At 44.2% G+C, this 17534-nt stretch overlaps 1 protein-coding gene across 3 annotated transcripts in view; it reads left to right on the forward strand.

The window, feature by feature from the left end:
• Window positions 1–17534, forward strand: part of CBL (Cbl proto-oncogene) — a 50250-nt gene that overhangs the window by 23891 nt on the left and 8825 nt on the right. For all 3 annotated transcript variants that reach the window (XM_035138771.3, XM_035138772.3, XM_088657990.1), the window contains 10 exons: window positions 5387–5533; window positions 6581–6737; window positions 7463–7584; window positions 8572–8709; window positions 9461–9548; window positions 10100–10231; window positions 11183–11386; window positions 14392–14523; window positions 14928–15305; window positions 16743–16837. In XM_035138771.3, coding sequence (XP_034994662.1) covers window positions 5387–5533; window positions 6581–6737; window positions 7463–7584; window positions 8572–8709; window positions 9461–9548; window positions 10100–10231; window positions 11183–11386; window positions 14392–14523; window positions 14928–15305; window positions 16743–16837 — 1593 coding nt within the window. The remainder of the gene's footprint in view (window positions 1–5386; window positions 5534–6580; window positions 6738–7462; window positions 7585–8571; window positions 8710–9460; window positions 9549–10099; window positions 10232–11182; window positions 11387–14391; window positions 14524–14927; window positions 15306–16742; window positions 16838–17534) is intronic.

The following is a 17534-nucleotide window of genomic DNA, read 5'->3' on the forward strand; positions in this document are numbered from 1 at the left end:
GTGCTCCTACAGCATCTTGTTAGTTTATTACCTTGAGCCCCCCCTATAATAATAATAATAATTTTTTATTTATACCCCACCCTCCCCAGCAAGAGGCAGACTCAGGGCGGCTGACATCAACAAGATCACAACAAAATGTAAAAGCAAGGAAAAACAATCAATTAAAATGCGGATTAAAATACAATCCAGATTTATTTATTTTTTAAAAAAATGCAATCTCATTTTAAAATGGCCCAAATCAAAACCATAAGGGAGGAAAAACATAGTGTTCAGACTGTTGTTGTTGTTGTTGTTTAGTCGTTTAGTCGTGTCCGACTCTTCGTGACCCCATGGACCATAGCACGCCAGGCACTCCTGTCTTGCACTGCCTCCCGCAGTTTGGTCAAACTCATGTTCGTAGCTTCGAGAACACTGTCCAACCATCTTGTCCTCTGACGTCCCCTTCTCCTAGTGCCCTCAATCTTTCCCAACATCAGGGTCTTTTCCAAGGATTCTTCTCTTCTCATGAGGTGGCCAAAGTATTGGAGCCTCAGCTTCACGATCTGTCCTTCCAGGGAGCACTCAGGGCTGATTTCCTTCAGAATGGATAGGTTTGATCTTCTTGCAGTCCATGGGACTCTCAACAGTCTCCTCCAGCACCATAATTCAAAAGCATCAATTCTTCGGCGATCAGCCTTCTTTATGGTCCAGCTCTCACTTCCATACATCACTACTGGGAAAACCATAGCTTTAACTATACGGACCTTTGTCGGCAAGGTGATGTCTCTGCTTTTTAAGATGCTGTCTAGGTTTGTCATTGCTTTCCTCCCAAGAAGCAGGCGTCTTTTAATTTCGTGACTGCTGTCACCATCTGCAGTGATCAAGGAGCCCAAGAAGGTAAAATCTCTCACTGCCTCCATTTCTTCCCCTTCTATTTGCCAGGAGGTGATGGGACCAGTGGCCATGATCTTGGTTTTTTTGATGTTGAGCTTCAGACCATATTTTGCGCTCTCCTCTTTCACCCTCATTAAAAGGTTCTTTAATTCCTCCTCGCTTTCTGCCATCAAGGTTGTGTCATCTGCATATCTGAGGTTGTTGATATTTCTTCCGGCAATCTTAATTCCGGCTTGGGATTCATCTAGTCCAGCCTTTCGCATGATGAATTCTGCATACAAGTGTTCAGACTGAGTCCAGCCCAAAGGCCAGGCAGATCAGCTCCGTCTTGCAGGCCCTGCGGAAAGATGTCAAATCCCGCAGGGCCCTGGTCTCCTGTGAGAGAGCTTTCCAGCAAGTCGGGGCCAACACTGAAAAGGCCCCGGCCCTAGTTGAGGCCAATCTAGCCACCTTATGGCTCAGGATCTCCAAAATATTGTTGTTTGTGGACCTTAAGGTCCTCCGCGGGGCATACCAGGAGAGGTGGTCCCGTAGGTACGAGGGTCCCAAGCCGCATAGGGCTTTAAAGGTCAAACCAACACCTTAAATCTGATCCTGTACTCCACCGAGAACCAGTGCAGCTGGTAAAGCACTGGATGAATGTGGTCCCGTGGCAGGGACCCCGTAAGGACCCCGCATGCAGTGCTCTTTTCTAATCCTAATGCAAGGCAGTATTAGCCTGAGATGCTGAATAATCTTTGTTTCTGTGGGTTCTTTGAGATATGTATTTTAAACAGCCGTCCTCAAAAGTATCTATCTACTCAGGAGAGTTCAAGCGCTAGTGCTAAAATCATGCTTACCTCCTTTTCATTTTTAAATGAAAGCTGTTCTAGCTATTCTAATGAAAAACTAATGGGGAGCCAGTTCATCACAGCCACAATAGTTGACTTGTCCTTGAGTGCACATTCTCACTTAAGCAAGATATGAAGGGGAGGGGGGGACCTGTCTTTCCCCTGTAATGACTCAAATGAGTGCCATTCTAAAGGAAGTGAAAAAGACGCTAAAAATAGGAGGGTGGCTATCCCATTCATTCCAGTATTGTATTCTCGGCCCAAGAAATGGATGGGCAGACATAGCGCACACAGCTGCCGTGTTAGAGCAGATTTTGATGTGGTGAGGGTTAGTGCATTGATCCAGTCAAAATGTGCACAAATGAGGCTGGTGAAGAGAGGCCAGAGTTCCAGTTTTTCATGAGCCCTTAGAAAGGTTTCCTCCTCACTAAATTCCATGCTTGAACCATGAGTCTTGACTGTTGTCACAAGCTTCAGTTCATGTGGAAAATGTGCCAGTGTACCTGTCTCAAGAATTCCAGTGCAGCCCAATCTTTAAAATCTGGATTTGACTAAGGACATATATATATATATATATATATATATATATATATATATATATATATATATATATATATATATATATAGGGTCTGACACTTCTGTTTCTAGTGTATCTGAAGAAGTGTGCATGCACACGAAAGCTCATACCAAAATATAAACTTAGTTGGTCTTTAAGGTGCTACTGAAGGAATTTTTTTATTTTGGATTTGACTAGTTTTTGTAAGGAAAGAAATCAGTGGGGAGCTGCCTGATGCTGCAAATCAGGCATCCCCAAACTTCGGCCCTCCAGATGTTTTGGACTACAATTCCCATCATCCCTGACCACTGGTCCTGTTAGCAATGGATCATGGGAGTTGTAGGCCAAAACATCTGGAGGGCCGCAGTTTGGGGATGCCTGCTGCAAATGGTTGGCTTTTGTACTATTTTTAAGCTATTGCTCTTGTCTCCTTGTTTTGTTTTTTATTTAAGGTGTCATGCCAAGATAGAAATGTTTGGGGCAGCATAAATTAAAGGTGAATAGTTGAGAATGAAGAGCCAGTGTGGTGTAGTGGTTAAGAGCAGTGGACTCGTAATCTGGTGAACTGGGTTCGATTCCCTGCTCCTCCACATGCAGCTGCTGGGTGACCTTGGGCTAGTCACACTTCTCTGAAGTCTCTCAGCCTCACCCAGCTCACAGAGTGTTTGTTGTGGGGGAGGAAGGGAAAGGAGATTGTTAGCCGCTTTGAGACTCCTTGGGGTAGTGATTAAGCGAGATATCAAATCCAAACTCTTATACTCGTTTGTACTTTTGTTAAGAAATTGGACTTGGCTTCGTTAACAACTTCTAGTATGCTCAATAGATTATCTGAACACTGCTATAACATAATCAACACATACTAACAAGATCTGCCAAGATGAACAAGTTTGAAATAAGCAGACCTCAGGCTGGGCTTAGCTGGTGCTCCACTGGTGTAACTCCCTCAACCTGGCACCGCAGTGCATATTCCAGCAAAATTCCCTCAAGCCTGACTGAGGCATGGCTATGCTGGCTCAGCCAGGGTTCAGCCAGTGGAACTTAAGTTAGCGGAGTTTACACTGGTGTAAGTCCCTCAAAAGGGGTGTTCCTGTGGTGTGGCAGGGATGGAGCAAGGAGAGACTTGCACCTATTCCAAACTTTTTTCAGCTCTGTTACGTGATGTGGCAACCTGGCAGAACCTATGTCGGCAAAAAGGATGTTGTAAGTCAAACTCTATTTTAAAGGCCTGTTTCCTCTTTTCTAGGTTTGGGCCATCTCTGCTAGCAGCCAGTAGCCCTGCTCCTGAACAGAATTTGGAATAGGCTTAATTTATGCCAGCTTCCTATATTTAGGATTGCTTTGTAAGGTCACTTATTGTTGCTCTTGTTTTGTAGCACTCACAAACACCTTCTTGTTTGGAGGAAGTGAGTAGTGATCGGCATTTTATATCCATTTTTAAAAATTGCAGTTTTGGAGAGTGGAAACTCTCTCTTGGAAAGCTGCACATCTGGAAAATAGTCGTAAACAGCATCAGTTTGTGTGTGTGTAATCCTTGGAAAAAAGTAGTAGGTGTTTTTAAAAACCACCACCAAAAAAGTATTAGGTGAATAATGATAAGGGGTGCAAATTTAGGAGTTACACAGTACAAGTTTGAGCCCTGCCCCCCCCACCCCTAGTATAAAAGAAGTACAGTGGTACCTCGGTTTATGAACACAATTGGTTCCGGAAGTCTGTTCATAAACTGAAGTGAACTTTCCCATTGAAAGTAATGGAGAGTGAATTAATCCGTTCCAGATGGGTCTGCGGCGTTCGTAAACCGAAAATTCGTAAACTGAGGTGTTCATAAACCGAGGTTGCACTGTATATACATTCCTAGCAGCCCATGTAGCTCTAATCGGTTAAAAACACAGTGCAGCTTAGTTGACCTTGTCTCACTTTTTGATACAGAAAAAGATAATGAGTTAACGGCTTTAAGAAAAAAACTGTCTCATAGGATTAGAAGTGAGCTGAAGTCTGGTGTAACAGATTAGGTAGGTTGGGGAGGGAAAGACCTCTCTCGTGCTGCACTGAAGATCAGTGATAGACACGGGGCAGAGGCTATGTCCCTTCAGCTGCTGCTGACTCCAGTTGTCTTCCTATCGTTGTTCCATTTTAAAAAGTGGGAGCCCTCCTTAAATTTGCAAGAAGCAGTCTTTGCATATTGCAGTTTTCTGTGTGTTTTAAACATTGCAAAGGGAAGCAGGCCTCAGGTTTCTCTAGGGCACTTTAGTTTTAGTTTTCTTTAGAAAAACTGCCTGGTGTAAAAAAATAAAATAAAAACCTTGGCCATGAACCAAGACTTCCCTCTTTGAGCCCTTAATTTTATTGTAAAGATTTATTTTATATATGGTATGCAGTTTTAAAAATGGCTTTCATAGTTTGAAAGCATATATGCAGAAGGGAACAGTTGCATTGTGCTCGGACAGATTTTTGTGTTCAGTTATCAAGGCAGGAATTTAGAACTTGGTGAGAATTTACTTGTAAAGGAGTCAGCTGGCAAAATTCTAGTCCTGCCTGCAACATGAAGGGAATACATTGTGGACCCTACGTGCCAATCCATTCATTCCCCCTGCTTCTGATTCTGCCAGCCTCTTTCTCTCACCTCAGATGCCCTTGTGTTCCCCCCCCTCTTCCTTTCACCACCTTCAGATTTGGGGATCACAAGGTGCTTTCTCTATAATAAACTTCCTCTTGTGAAATCTTGAACTGATCCAGGTTAACGCAAAATGGAACACTGGGTTTGCCTGAATAAATTGCAAACAATATGCACATTGCAATTGAGACAGAAAGTTAACCAAAAAAACAATGAAGCATTGAGCAAGGGCTTGTGAATTCTAGCTTGGCGATAAACCCCCTGTGTAGCTTAAATTGTTCTCACCTTTCCATTGCATATCTAAAAGTAGATAACATACAGTACTTGTCTGCAAGGGACTTGAGAGGTAAATCTAAGCCTCACAACTGCTGTGCAGTGTACTGCAACAAATGTATCATTGTTGGAAGAAGCATTCCAAAATGTGACTAAAAAATCCGGCTTTCTGCTCCTTTTCTATCCCCCATCTGGCTGTTTGTTTCACGTTTCAAGGCAGATCTGTGTTTGTGATCCTGCAGGCGCAACCTTACAAAACTGTCCCTGATCTTCAGCCATATGCTAGCAGAACTGAAAGGCATTTTCCCAAGTGGACTCTTCCAGGGAGACACATTCCGGATCACAAAGGCAGATGCAGCAGAGTTCTGGAGAAAAGCTTTTGGGGAAAAGTAAGTACTCTTTCCAGTATAAGTTTTTGCTTTGGCTCCAGCAAATCTGTTGGCGATGGGAGCGTGTAAACGGGGAGCAGCTGCAGAAAACACCTTTCTGCTGGTGTTGGCATCTGTAAACGGCATAGGATGGAACTGCGAGGGGGAGCCCAAACAGGAGGTTGCATGGGAGTGGCTATCCCCTTCAGGGATCTTTCTGCCAGAAAGAGGTGGAAGGACCTGAACTTTGCCTAGCTCCCACTGTGGCCACCATCCACTCACAGGGTCACTACCTGAGAGTTTGTTTCAGCCTTCAGCCTTACTGTGTCATTGGCATGTTGGTCCTGCCTCTTATGCAGTCTTGCATTGATGTTAGGATGACTTTTAACGGAACAGAACTCAAATGAACCAGGCATTGAATGACTTCCTACTAGTTCTGTAAGACACAGTACCACTGGATTAGTCTTTTTGTTTCTGCTTTAGGCAGAATGGGAATTAGCCATGTCCCTTGGATGCAGTGATGGAGACTGTCATAACTCTAGATGGTTGTCTGCAGAGATTAATTTAAGTGTAGTTGGCCGGGCGGGGGGGGGCAGGCAGGGCCATACATTCATTTCTAATAGAGTGTCTGTTTATGAAATATGTATTGCCAGTCTCCTGAAAGGTACTTGGAAAGTGCTGGTTAGCAAGATGCTCGCTCATAGATTGGTTTTCCTCTCTCCTCCTCGCAGTTAACTTGCCACTAGCTTAACATTTGAAAGCTGCTAATTAAACTGGTTTACATGAGAGACCTTGTTTAGACAGAGATTGTGTTGCATCTTTTTCTCTTGCAACTGCACAAATATAAGTGCTTCACTCGCCAATTCCATCAGTTAACTGAACAGATTCAAAATTAGAAATGATGCTGTCCATTTGTCCTTTAGCGTGAATCATTTCTCTTACGCAAAATGTCTTGTTCTTGGCACGCTGTTGTGTGCGTTTTACATTCCTCCCTTCCGTTGTGGCTGTGAATCTATATGCATATGGAGTTGGGGAGTTTCTGAGGTCTTCTTTTTCTCCCACTTCCAGGACCATTGTTCCATGGAAGACCTTCCGTCAGGCCTTACATGAAGTGCATCCTATAAGTTCAGGGCTAGAGGCAATGGCACTGAAATCTACAATTGATTTGACATGCAATGATTACATTTCAGTGTTTGAATTTGATATCTTTACCCGCCTTTTTCAGGTAAGTAAAACAAAAGGAATTGGCTTTCTTAAACCCAGGTGAAGCTTCACAATTGACAAGCTTCCCTTCTTCCCTTGGTCTATAGTACGGTTATGTTGTTGTTATCTCTTGTGTTAGTGGTGAGCTAGATCTGTTGACCTGTCGTTGCCATTTCTGACTTCTGGAAATAGGAGGATAATTTTTGGCACAAGGGGATCGTTCATTGCGGCAACTTTGACAGGAAAGCTGCCGACTTTATTCTGTGTCAGTACAGATGGTTGGGATTCATTGAGAATTCAAATCATAGTTTAATCACACACTTCATATTAAGCTTCATTAGCTTCCAGCCTCTGTTCTCTGATTGGAATATTAAGCACCCATTCTACAGGATGGATGATCAGATAACTGAGAGCAGGATTGTAACATTCATCTTGCGGAATCCTACAAAATTGTGTGCCACAGTTTTAAATCCACTGGATGCTTACTTGGGAGTAAGTCCCATTGAACATAAGTTATACCCAGCCAGACGAGTGGTAAATGATAACAATGAAAATAACAATAATAGTTATTATTTAATAAACCTGAGTAATCTGGCTGCCTGAGAAATAGCAGACGAGGCCTAGTCTGATTAAGCAAAGTGTTTACGTTTATCTTGGGTTGGAAGTGGGAGGGGTGGTGGTGGAATTGGACAGCCAATTTTCCTATTGAAATGGCAAAGCTATTTTGTTGGCATTCTTCTCCTTCAGCCATGGTCATCTTTGCTCAGGAACTGGAATAGCCTTGCAGTGACTCACCCTGGTTACATGGCATTCCTGACGTATGATGAGGTCAAAGCACGGCTTCAGAAGTTCATCCACAAACCTGGCAGGTGAGTTCTTGAAGGCAGCATCTCTTATCCTACTGTCTACTGCACACTGCACTCTTGTCAAAGGAAGTTTGACATGACTCAAGGGTGCTGGAAGGCACTGTGGCATTGCTGCCAGAGATCTAAGCTTAAGGCAAGACATAATGGGTTTTAGCATTAACCCATTGGTCTCCCTAAACTTCAACAACAGTAAAAATAATAGGGCTGCAGAGCAGGTTGTTTTAAGAGGTGTGGGGAAAGCTCTTTGTTTTTGACAAATAAGGACAGGGTTTAAGGTCTCTGTCACTGATGGCGTGGGTAGTTTTACAAATAACAGGTTGCGTGTGTGTGTGTGTGTGTGTGTGTGTGTGTGTGTGTGGAGTGCTCTCTACCTTGAGTAACAGAAATCCCAAAGCTCATTTAGGGTAGTGATGTACCGCCAAATCATCACTTCTATGTTGTGTAGTCCAAAGCAATATCCAGTGGTTGCAAGTCTCTTCAAGTCTCTACTCCACCTCTCTTGTCGGCAAGCCAGGGGTGGGTGAAGGAGTTGTGCAGGAAGTGTCTAACCTCCTGGAAGTCTGGGAAAAGATCCCGAGCCCACGTGGTAGCTTTGGACCTGGCTAAGGGACTAGAATACACTGGCTGCAAGTCTTAACGTGCTCTTCAGGCCTAAAATGCTGTAAATATATCTCTTTCTGGGAAAGAGGTTATTGCTTTACATTGCTGAAGAGCTGCCTTCTAGGTATTTCCTTCAGAAATGGAAAGCTGCTATATAATCTAAAAGTAATTTACCGCCTCTAGGAAGTCAGGAACATCCTTGCAAGTAAGAAGGCTCAATTTCATGTTGAAAGAGGTTTTCAGATAATTTGAATCCTTTTTGCCTGGCTGTAGGGTTCTGCCTTTGATCTGCAGGCGAAACTGTTTCAGCCGTTCCATCTGAAAGAAAGAGCTCTGTCCAGCTAGCAAGTTTATCCTGCCCTCAGATCTGTGTGTTCCTTTTATTTTCAGTTACATTTTCCGTCTGAGCTGCACGAGGCTTGGCCAGTGGGCCATTGGTTATGTCACTGCAGATGGAAATATTCTCCAGACAATCCCCCACAACAAACCCCTTTTTCAAGCACTGATCGATGGTTTCAGGGAAGGCTTGTAAGTAACTCATCAGTGTAGTTTGTCATGACTTCTGCCCGTTTCTGTTAGTGTGTCTGTAGGATGATGCCCTTCAGATGCAGGTTTTATCTCCTTAGCTCCTGCCCCTGGAAGGCAGATGGAAACAGCTGCATTCATTATGCTGGGACCTGGCAAAGGTGTAGTACTTTTGAAACACCAAGCAGTGATAATTCCATTCTCTATTATTTTTTTAGGCATTTTTCCATTCTATTGACCACGTAACTGCACAACCTTTTGGCTTATATATTCACAGTTCTCACAAACACATGCTTAATTGTCAGATTTTGGAATGGGCTCTGATTTTGAGGTTATTCTTGTAGTCCTAAAATGTGTGTCAGTTTCGCCTTTCAGCTTTTAGGCTCTTCAGTTGGATGTTGTGCTCAGACCACAAAGAGCACAACTGTGATCCAGAAATGCTTGTTGCCTTGCCCAGTTGTTCGGCCAAGGTGTTGTGGCAAGAGTGACTAGGGGAGGAAGTTGAAGTTAAGAGCACTTATCATTTATCAGCACCTTTGTTTTAGCACATATGGTAACCAGAAAACATGCTTTTTTAAAAAGCATTCTTCATTTTATAGGTGCTTACCTTTAAGACAGTTACTCTTCAAAATCACCCCCCTGCCCACAGCAATATATTTCTCAACGGAGGGAGTTTCCTGAATAGTGCCACATTCATCTGGTTCCACTGTAGACTTTTTATTTCTATTGAATCAAACAATGTTCTGCTCTGTAGTTACTTATATCCTGATGGACGGAATCAGAATCCTGACCTGACCGGTTTGTGCGAGCCCACACCCCAGGATCACATTAAAGTTACACAGGTGAGCAGAGACTGCCACAACTTCATTCCTTTCTTTCCTTACGTATTGGCCAGCAGCATTACAGTGGTCCTGTTGCAAACAAGCTTGGAAGACTTATTTTTGGCCTTCTAAACAAAGCATAACTCAGAGCTCAGCTTTGGGAGGAAAGACCATTAAATCTCAATTGGATTCCAGGGCAGTCAGGAGCATGGTTCAGAGTGGAGAGCTTGTAATGTTAGTTTTTTTTCTTCTTATCCAAGGGCCTCACTCTGGAAAACTTTGTACTTAAAGGGTGGGGTGGTATAATTGGGCCAATTCCATTTTGGTGACATTTGACTGCCACCTCTTTGGAGGAGAAAATATGTGGCCATAGGTTAGGCCTTTAAAAAAACAGTACATGCCTTAAATTTTTCATTGACAGCACTGGGATTTTGAAAGCCATCTAGGTGACGCTCTTGGTTATAGTAAAGAACACAAATGTTACCACCTCGTACATTTTGCTTATCTGGCAGTTATTACAAGGAGCGGCATTATTAGACCCTCTCACATGTTTTTCCCCCTCTTGCTTTTAGGAACAGTATGAATTGTACTGTGAGATGGGCTCCACCTTTCAGCTCTGTAAAATTTGTGCAGAAAATGACAAGGATGTGAAGATAGAACCCTGTGGCCACCTCATGTGCACTTCCTGCCTCACTTCCTGGCAGGTAAGGAATTTGCTTCCTTTCAAAGCAGGCCTTGGCCCTCCGCAGCCTTCATGCTAGGATGACCTGCCTATGCTTATGTTGTGTATTGATGAAGCAGATACTGGCAAGTCTACAAAAGGTGTCTCTGTGGGGGTTGGGAGTTGTCTTTAGGCCATGTTGTCTTCAATGCAAATAAGCGGTTATGCACAGGAAGAGCCTGGTGGCTGGATCAGGCCAATGACCTATCTAGTTCACATTCCTGTTCTCACCGTGGCCAACTAAGGTACCTAGAAGAAACCTGAAAGCCGGACCTGAGCACAACCACATCACTCTCCCAGTTTGTGATTCCCAGCAACTGACATTCAGAGCCGTACTGGGTTGTATCCAACCCTAGGTCTACTCACTTAAGTTAATGGATTAAGTTAGGACCATTAATTTTAATGCGTCTACTCTGAGGAGGACTAGCACTCCCAACAGTGGAAGTAGAACATGGCCATTGTGTTTAGTAGCCACTGATAGAGCCTTATCCTCCATGAAGTTGTCTAATCCTCTTTGAAAACTATCCACATTGATGGCCGTCACTGCCTCTCAAAGGAATGAATTTTATCATTTTACTTGGCACTGTACAAAGAGGTAGTTTCTTTTGTCTCTCCCAATGTTCAGTTTCCTTCGATGTCCACAAGTTCTATTCTAAAGAGAGAGAGAGAGTGAAACACTTTCCTTGACTCACTTTTTAATGATATTGACAAAGAATAGTTCTAGCAGAAATGCTGCAATTGTGGGGCACTTCGATTTTCCTTTTCTTCCCTCCAGCTGGCATTAGTATGTTCTTACTGACAAGGTTTCTTCTAACCATGGGTACACCATTATCTGTAGGCTGCCTTGAGGCCTGTCAGAGAAAAAGGCAGGGTATAAATGAATATAACAACAACAAACTTGTAGCCAATCATCTCTCCTCCTCTTTTTCCGCAGGAATCAGAAGGCCAGGGTTGTCCGTTCTGCCGATGTGAAATTAAAGGCACAGAGCCCATTGTCGTGGACCCGTTTGATCCCAGAGGAGGGGGAGGGCTCCTGCGGCAAGGGGCCGAGGGGGCTCCCTCCCCAAACTATGATGATGACGATGACGACAGGGCTGATGAATCACTCTTCCTGATGAAGGAACTGGCTTGTGCAAAGGTAATTTTATTTTATTTAGATCCTTCTTGTCTTCAGCTCAAGGTGATTTTGCATGTAGCTCCCATGAGGTCTCCTATCTAGGCATTGACTCACTCCAGACCTGCTTGCTTTCAGCAAGGTCTCAGCCTCCTCTGCCTTCAGATCATGCCCTGGGACCTGACTCCCTCCCAGTATAAGCTGTGTGCGCTGATCTTGCCTAACATCTCCACTTGTCCTTTTGGGTGGCTTAAGACTTCCTGGATTCAAATGTCAGTTGTAGATCCAGTGGTGCTGTTCCTCAGTCCTCTGGAGAAGATTTTGGAGGGGGCAGGGGGTTGCAAATGGGAGAGGGAATCACCAAATTTGCTTCCTTCCTCATTTTGTAGAAAGAAACAACTGAGTGAGAAACCTTGGCTACAAACCACTGCCAGGAGATCTCTCTATCACATATATATGGACCTGCAACAAAATGTTACGGTGTGGAGCTTTCCTGTTCAAGATGCCTGCATGCCAGTCATGCCCATTCTACTCCACACCGTTCCGTTCTGATTGTCCCCTTTCAGCAGTCACTTGGAGCATGCATTGCACCCAGCATGTTTTCGTCCTCATGAGGCTGTTTTTTCATACCATCATAGAATTGTGGAGTTGGAAGAGGCCTCACGGGTCATCTAGTCCAACTGCCTGCAATGGAGGAATTGTAGCTAAAGAATCCCTGCCAAATGGCCATCCAACCTCTGCTTAAAAATTTCCAATGGAACAAGAGCCCATTACCTTCCGGGGGAGACCATCCCACGGTCGAACAGCTCTTACTGTCGGAAAGTTCTCCCAGATGTTTAATTGGAACCTGCTTTCTTGTTATTTGCACCCATTAGTTTGGGTCCTGGCATCTGGAACAGCAGAAAACAAGCTTGCTCCATCTCTCATTTGACGGCCCTTCAGATATTTGAAGATAGCTTATCATATCACCTCTCCAGTTTAAATATACCCAGCTCCTTCAACTGTTCCTTATAAGGCTTGGTTTGCAGACCCTTGATCATCTTGGTCACCCTCCTCTGCATACCTTTCAGCTTGTCAATATCCTCCTTAAACTGTGGTGCCCAGAACTAGATGCGATATACTCCCGGTGGCATCTGACTCAGGCAGAATAGAGTGATACCAGTACTCCCCTTGATCTGGACACTATACTTCTGTTGCAGTACAGAACATTAGGGTTTCTTTGGCTGCTGCATCACATGGTTGACTAACATTAAGTTTGGGGTCTACTGAGACCCCTAGATCATTTTCACAGGTACTGCTGCCCCATCCTGCATCTGGCTTTTCTGGCCTAAGGGTAGAACCTTACATTTGTCGCTGTTGAAATTTGTTTTGTTAGTTTTGGCCCAGTTCTTCAATCTGTTAAGGTAATACTGAATCAATCTTCTGAGGTATTGGCTACCCCTCCCTCAATTCTTTCACCCAAGTCGTTTATAAAGATGTTGAACAGCAAAACCTTGCAGCACCCCACTTGCCCCAGTTTTCCAGGATGGCAAGGAACCATTAGTGAGCACTCTTTGGGTTTAGTCAGTCAACCTGCTACAAATCCACCTAACAGTAACATCATATAGCCCGCATTTTACCAGCTTCTCTGCAAGAATATAAGTCTTAGTGAATCCAAGCTATGTACATCCACAGCATTTCCCTGATCCACCAAGCTTCTAACTCTCTCTGTCAAAAATAGAAAAAGAAGATGAATAAGATACAACGGTACTTCGGAACTCGAATGTAATCCGTTCCGGAAGACAGTTCGACTTCCAAAACGTTCAATTTCTAAGGCACTGCTTCCGATTGACCGACAGCTATGTATTTGCACAGTGGAAACTCTGTTCGATGTTTGGGTTCCGAGGAACATTCGAAAACCAGAGCACTTCCAGGTTTTCGGCGTTAAGGAGCCGAAATGTTTGAGAATGGAGCCATTCGAGTTCCGAGGTACCACTGTAATAGGAATAGTTTGTCGTCTTCCCTTTAGCAGCCTTTTTGCATTGTTCTGTTTTGTAATTCCATGGTTCTCCCAAGCCCAGTGATTCTCTTGAACATGGGTCAAGTTGCTTTTGGCTGTAAATGGATCCATACCTGGAGAAGGTGTTTCTTAACCTTGGCCTACCTTAAAGCAATTTTACAATTGCATATAGATTTCTAGCATTTGGTTTGACTTGTATGTGAACCATGTTGTTCTTTGTTTTGAGCGCATAATCATGGCAAGAGACCATTTACACAAGTATTTCCTATTTCTGTGTCAGCTGGGCCTGTACTCATGATGATAGAGCACACCATCTAGTGGCTAAATAAAAAGAATAGCCAGGTTGAAAATCCAGTGCCTGTGGGTTTGGTTGTTTGGTTATTTAATTTCTATACCTCTTAATACAGTATATCGAAAGCCTCTCTAAGCAGTGTACAGGAAACTGAAGCAACCACAGATGAATAAAATATTACAAAAATGCACGGTTACAAATAAAAATGTTACGCTGATGCAATGTTACCAATATATAAGAATCTGTACAAATTCATTTTCCTTCTGACACACCTCCCACTCAGCTTCCAGGTCCTCACCCAGGGTCCAAGCAAACTCTCAGCTCACCCCCCCCCCAAATTCCCACAATGAAAAGAGTTTCTGGGAACAGTGGACATCACCCTTGCCTCTCACTCTACAATAGACGTGCTTTTCATGGGCAGCCCAAGGTGGGCATGCAGTGTGGTGTGCAGACTTGTTGGTGACAAGTCTATATTCAGAGCATGTTCCTTTAGAAATGAAGTATCAGGGCTGTGGGGAAAATTCAGCATATCTATATATGCCCAGTTCTGTGTTCAAGGTAAATTGCTAGCTCACAGCCGCAGGCAGTGGGAACTTTGTTATTAAAACAGACACACACACACACACACACACACACACACACACACACAGAGAGAGAGAGAGAGAGAGAGAGAGAGAGAGAGAGAGAGAGAGAGAGAGAAATACATTTTAACTAGGGCTTCTTTTGAAATATTTGCAGGTAGAACGTCCTCCTTCTCCATTTTCAATGGCTCCTCAGGCATCACTCCCCCCAGTACCTCCCCGATTAGACCTTCTGCAGCAACGAGTGTCCAATCCATCTGGAGCTTCTAGTCCAGGGACCACCTGTAAGGTACAAACTCCTGCCTTCTTTTGTAGTGATGAAAATAGGAATGAGGCCTTCATCTTTCCGAATGGGGTAATCCTCCTTTTATCCAAGGAGATCTGTGTGGAAGCTGTCTCGTGTGTTTCACTATTTTGCTATCTGAACCATTTCTTCCTTGGGTGCAATCCAAGGTATGCATTGGCTTGCCATCTTGACTGGCGTTTGACACTCCTGGCCACCATACTGATGGATATTGTGTCACTCAGCACAACCATTTAGTGGTGCTTGCCCTCGGGACAGGCCTCAGTTTCTTGTTACCCTGCAGTTGCTATCGGGCTCAAGTTTTTGTGGGACACCAGGATTCTGATGGCAAGCTTAGACTTCACTTGCCAGCTTTTCCCATCTTACTTACTGGTCTTTGTTTCTCCTAGGCTGCACCCGGCTCCCTCCACAAGGACAAACCTTTGCCGATCCCTCCAACACATCGAGATCTCCCCCCTCCGCCACCTCCGGACAGGCCGCATTCCCTTGGGCCCGAGAGTCGGCCTCAGAGGCGGCCTCTGCCCTGCACTCCAGGAGATTGTCCTACCAGGGACAAGTTACCCCCTGTGCCTTGTAACCGCCAGGGGGACCTCTGGTCGTTGCGGCCGATTCCAAAAGCTCCAGCTGCAGCCCTAAGCCCCACTGAGCCTTGGGCAAGTCGGGAGTTGACGAACCGACACTCACTCCCATTCTCGCTGCCTTCTCAGATGGATTCCAGAGCTGACGCTCACAGGCTCGGGAGCACTCTCAGCCTGGACACCCCAGCAGTAAGTGCATCTCAGGCCAGCGGCCATAATAGTTTTGCATTCATACGCCCTGCGTGGAAAATTGCTGCTCTGTATTGTTCATTAAGTGTTAGATCAAAGATTTTGGAGGAGGACTGCTGCAAAATGACTGCTGCAATTAGGAATATCCCCAAACAGAAGTGTAAAGCTGAATGGAAGTATGTTGAGGGCTATTTGATCAAAAAGGATATGAATATTGAATTGGTGATTTGCTTGAACTGAAAGATAACTAGGGAAATATAGAGAATCTATGTAAATAATAGCTCAGATAAAGCAAGACAAGGGAAAGTTAAACAAAGGGAAGCGGTGTACAAACTTTAGGGAGTCAATTTTTGTTATGTTTTGTCTTATTTGCTTTGGTTTTTTCTTTCTTTGCTCTTATTCATTATTTGTTAAGGGTATTGGTTTGGAATTTTATGTTTTATATGTTTCTGTTTTTGTTATTGCTCTTTATTCTTTCTGTATGTTTTTTCTGTTTATTTGATTTTGGAGGAGGGATTCCAGCTCCTTCCCGCCGACTCTGACCTAGTGAGATCTCACAGAACAATGTTTGCCTGTGAGTTGGTTCATACACTTAGCTGGAACTCCTCTGGAGGGTGTGGGGGGTGAATCAGTATCAGTGTTATGCCTTCCCCAACATGTGTGGAGCATAACCAGCAGAGATGCAGGCTGTAGACACTGACATCTCTGGGATCTTACCTCACCTTTCTCATTCTGTGAGGGGCAGGGTTGCACAAATGGTGCATGTATTTGGCTTGTTATTCTCAAGTCTCCTGTGTTAGGTGAATGTGTGCAAGTGTCTGTGTTCTCCCATCCAACCTAGACACAGAGAAGGCCTAGAATGAACTGGACTGTAGCATTACATATTAAACAGAATGGTTAACATGGAAAAACTCCTCTAATGTCAGTTGCAGTTGAGTTCTTGGAGTGGGCTAGGGAGCAGTGTGAAGGGTACTTGTCCACTGGAACCACAGATAGACACACCCAACAATGACTACTTGGAGGCACTACACAAGAGCAATATTTTAGCCACTAAGCCAACAGTCTCTGGTTTGTCCAGAACCTCCCTACTGGACTCAGGGAAGTGTTTTTTATAATCTCACTGAACCAGCTTGCTAACACTGTATGCTTTACCCATAATAGCAAGCAGCCCATAATAGCAAGCAGGGGGGGGGGGACTTGGGTTTTTTTACCCCTTGCCCTGCTTGCTTGGTCATATTTTTTCCCAAGCAAGTTTCCAGAGGGTAGCTGTTTCGAAATTGCAAAGCAAGTCTTTCTGACATACGGCTCTTTAGATTGGGTAACAAGCAACCCCTAGGAATTCCTTCTTACCATGAAACGGTAAATGTGGGCTTTGTGAGGATGTCTTCCTTTTCTTTCGGACCATCTGCCAGTGCTGGTATTTTATTTGTCTTGCAGAATCAACCTGGTGGGGTCCCAACGGGCTCAGACAGTGAACATTCTAAAATAAAACCTTCTTCTTCTGCCAACGCCATCTACTCTCTTGCTGTAAGGTATGCTCTGGAGCGGAGGCTTTGCTGACAGAAATTTCTTTGAATTGCAGCCAGTGTACAATTGGTCATCAGTGGGTGCATTTCTGAGATGGATTACTGTACACTCCTACCTCGTGTTGCGTCCGCTTCATGTTGCGTCTTTTCACGTTAAGTCCCGCAGCAACCCGGAAGTGCTGGAACAGGTTACTTCCGGGTTTTGCTGCTTGTGCATGCGCAGAAGTGCCCGATCGCGCCACGCACCTGCGCAGACACAGCGCTTCGAGTTGCGGGCATTTCACATTACGGACGGGCCTCCAGAACGGATCCTGCCCGTAACACGAGGTACCACTGTATTGTATATGAATGCAGACCTCCAGCCTTGTTAGTTTCAACATGTGGATTCTCTTGCATTTGTCACTTACTGTGTTCCTTTGAGGGGTAGGGGGTGGAAATGTAAACTAAATAAAATAAAGTGCTGGAAGTATAGAATAGATCAGATATTTTACATTAATCTGGCTGAATTGAAGGTTTTAAAGTTTTTTTTATGTTACTCTGTTTATGTTTTTGAGTTCTTTCAGTCCAGAAAATCAGTCAAAATGTCCTGAGAACTCCCAGAGTTGTAAATTTATAAACCTGCCTGGAGAGTGGATAGAGCATCGCAACTCTAAAAGGGTATAAGAAATCAGCTTATTGAAACTGACCCTCCTTCCCCATTTAC

This window comes from Zootoca vivipara, chromosome 14 (genome assembly GCF_965207765.1).
Source record: "Zootoca vivipara chromosome 14, rZooViv2.hap1.1, whole genome shotgun sequence".
In the NCBI taxonomy this organism is placed as follows: Eukaryota; Metazoa; Chordata; class Lepidosauria; order Squamata; family Lacertidae; genus Zootoca; species Zootoca vivipara.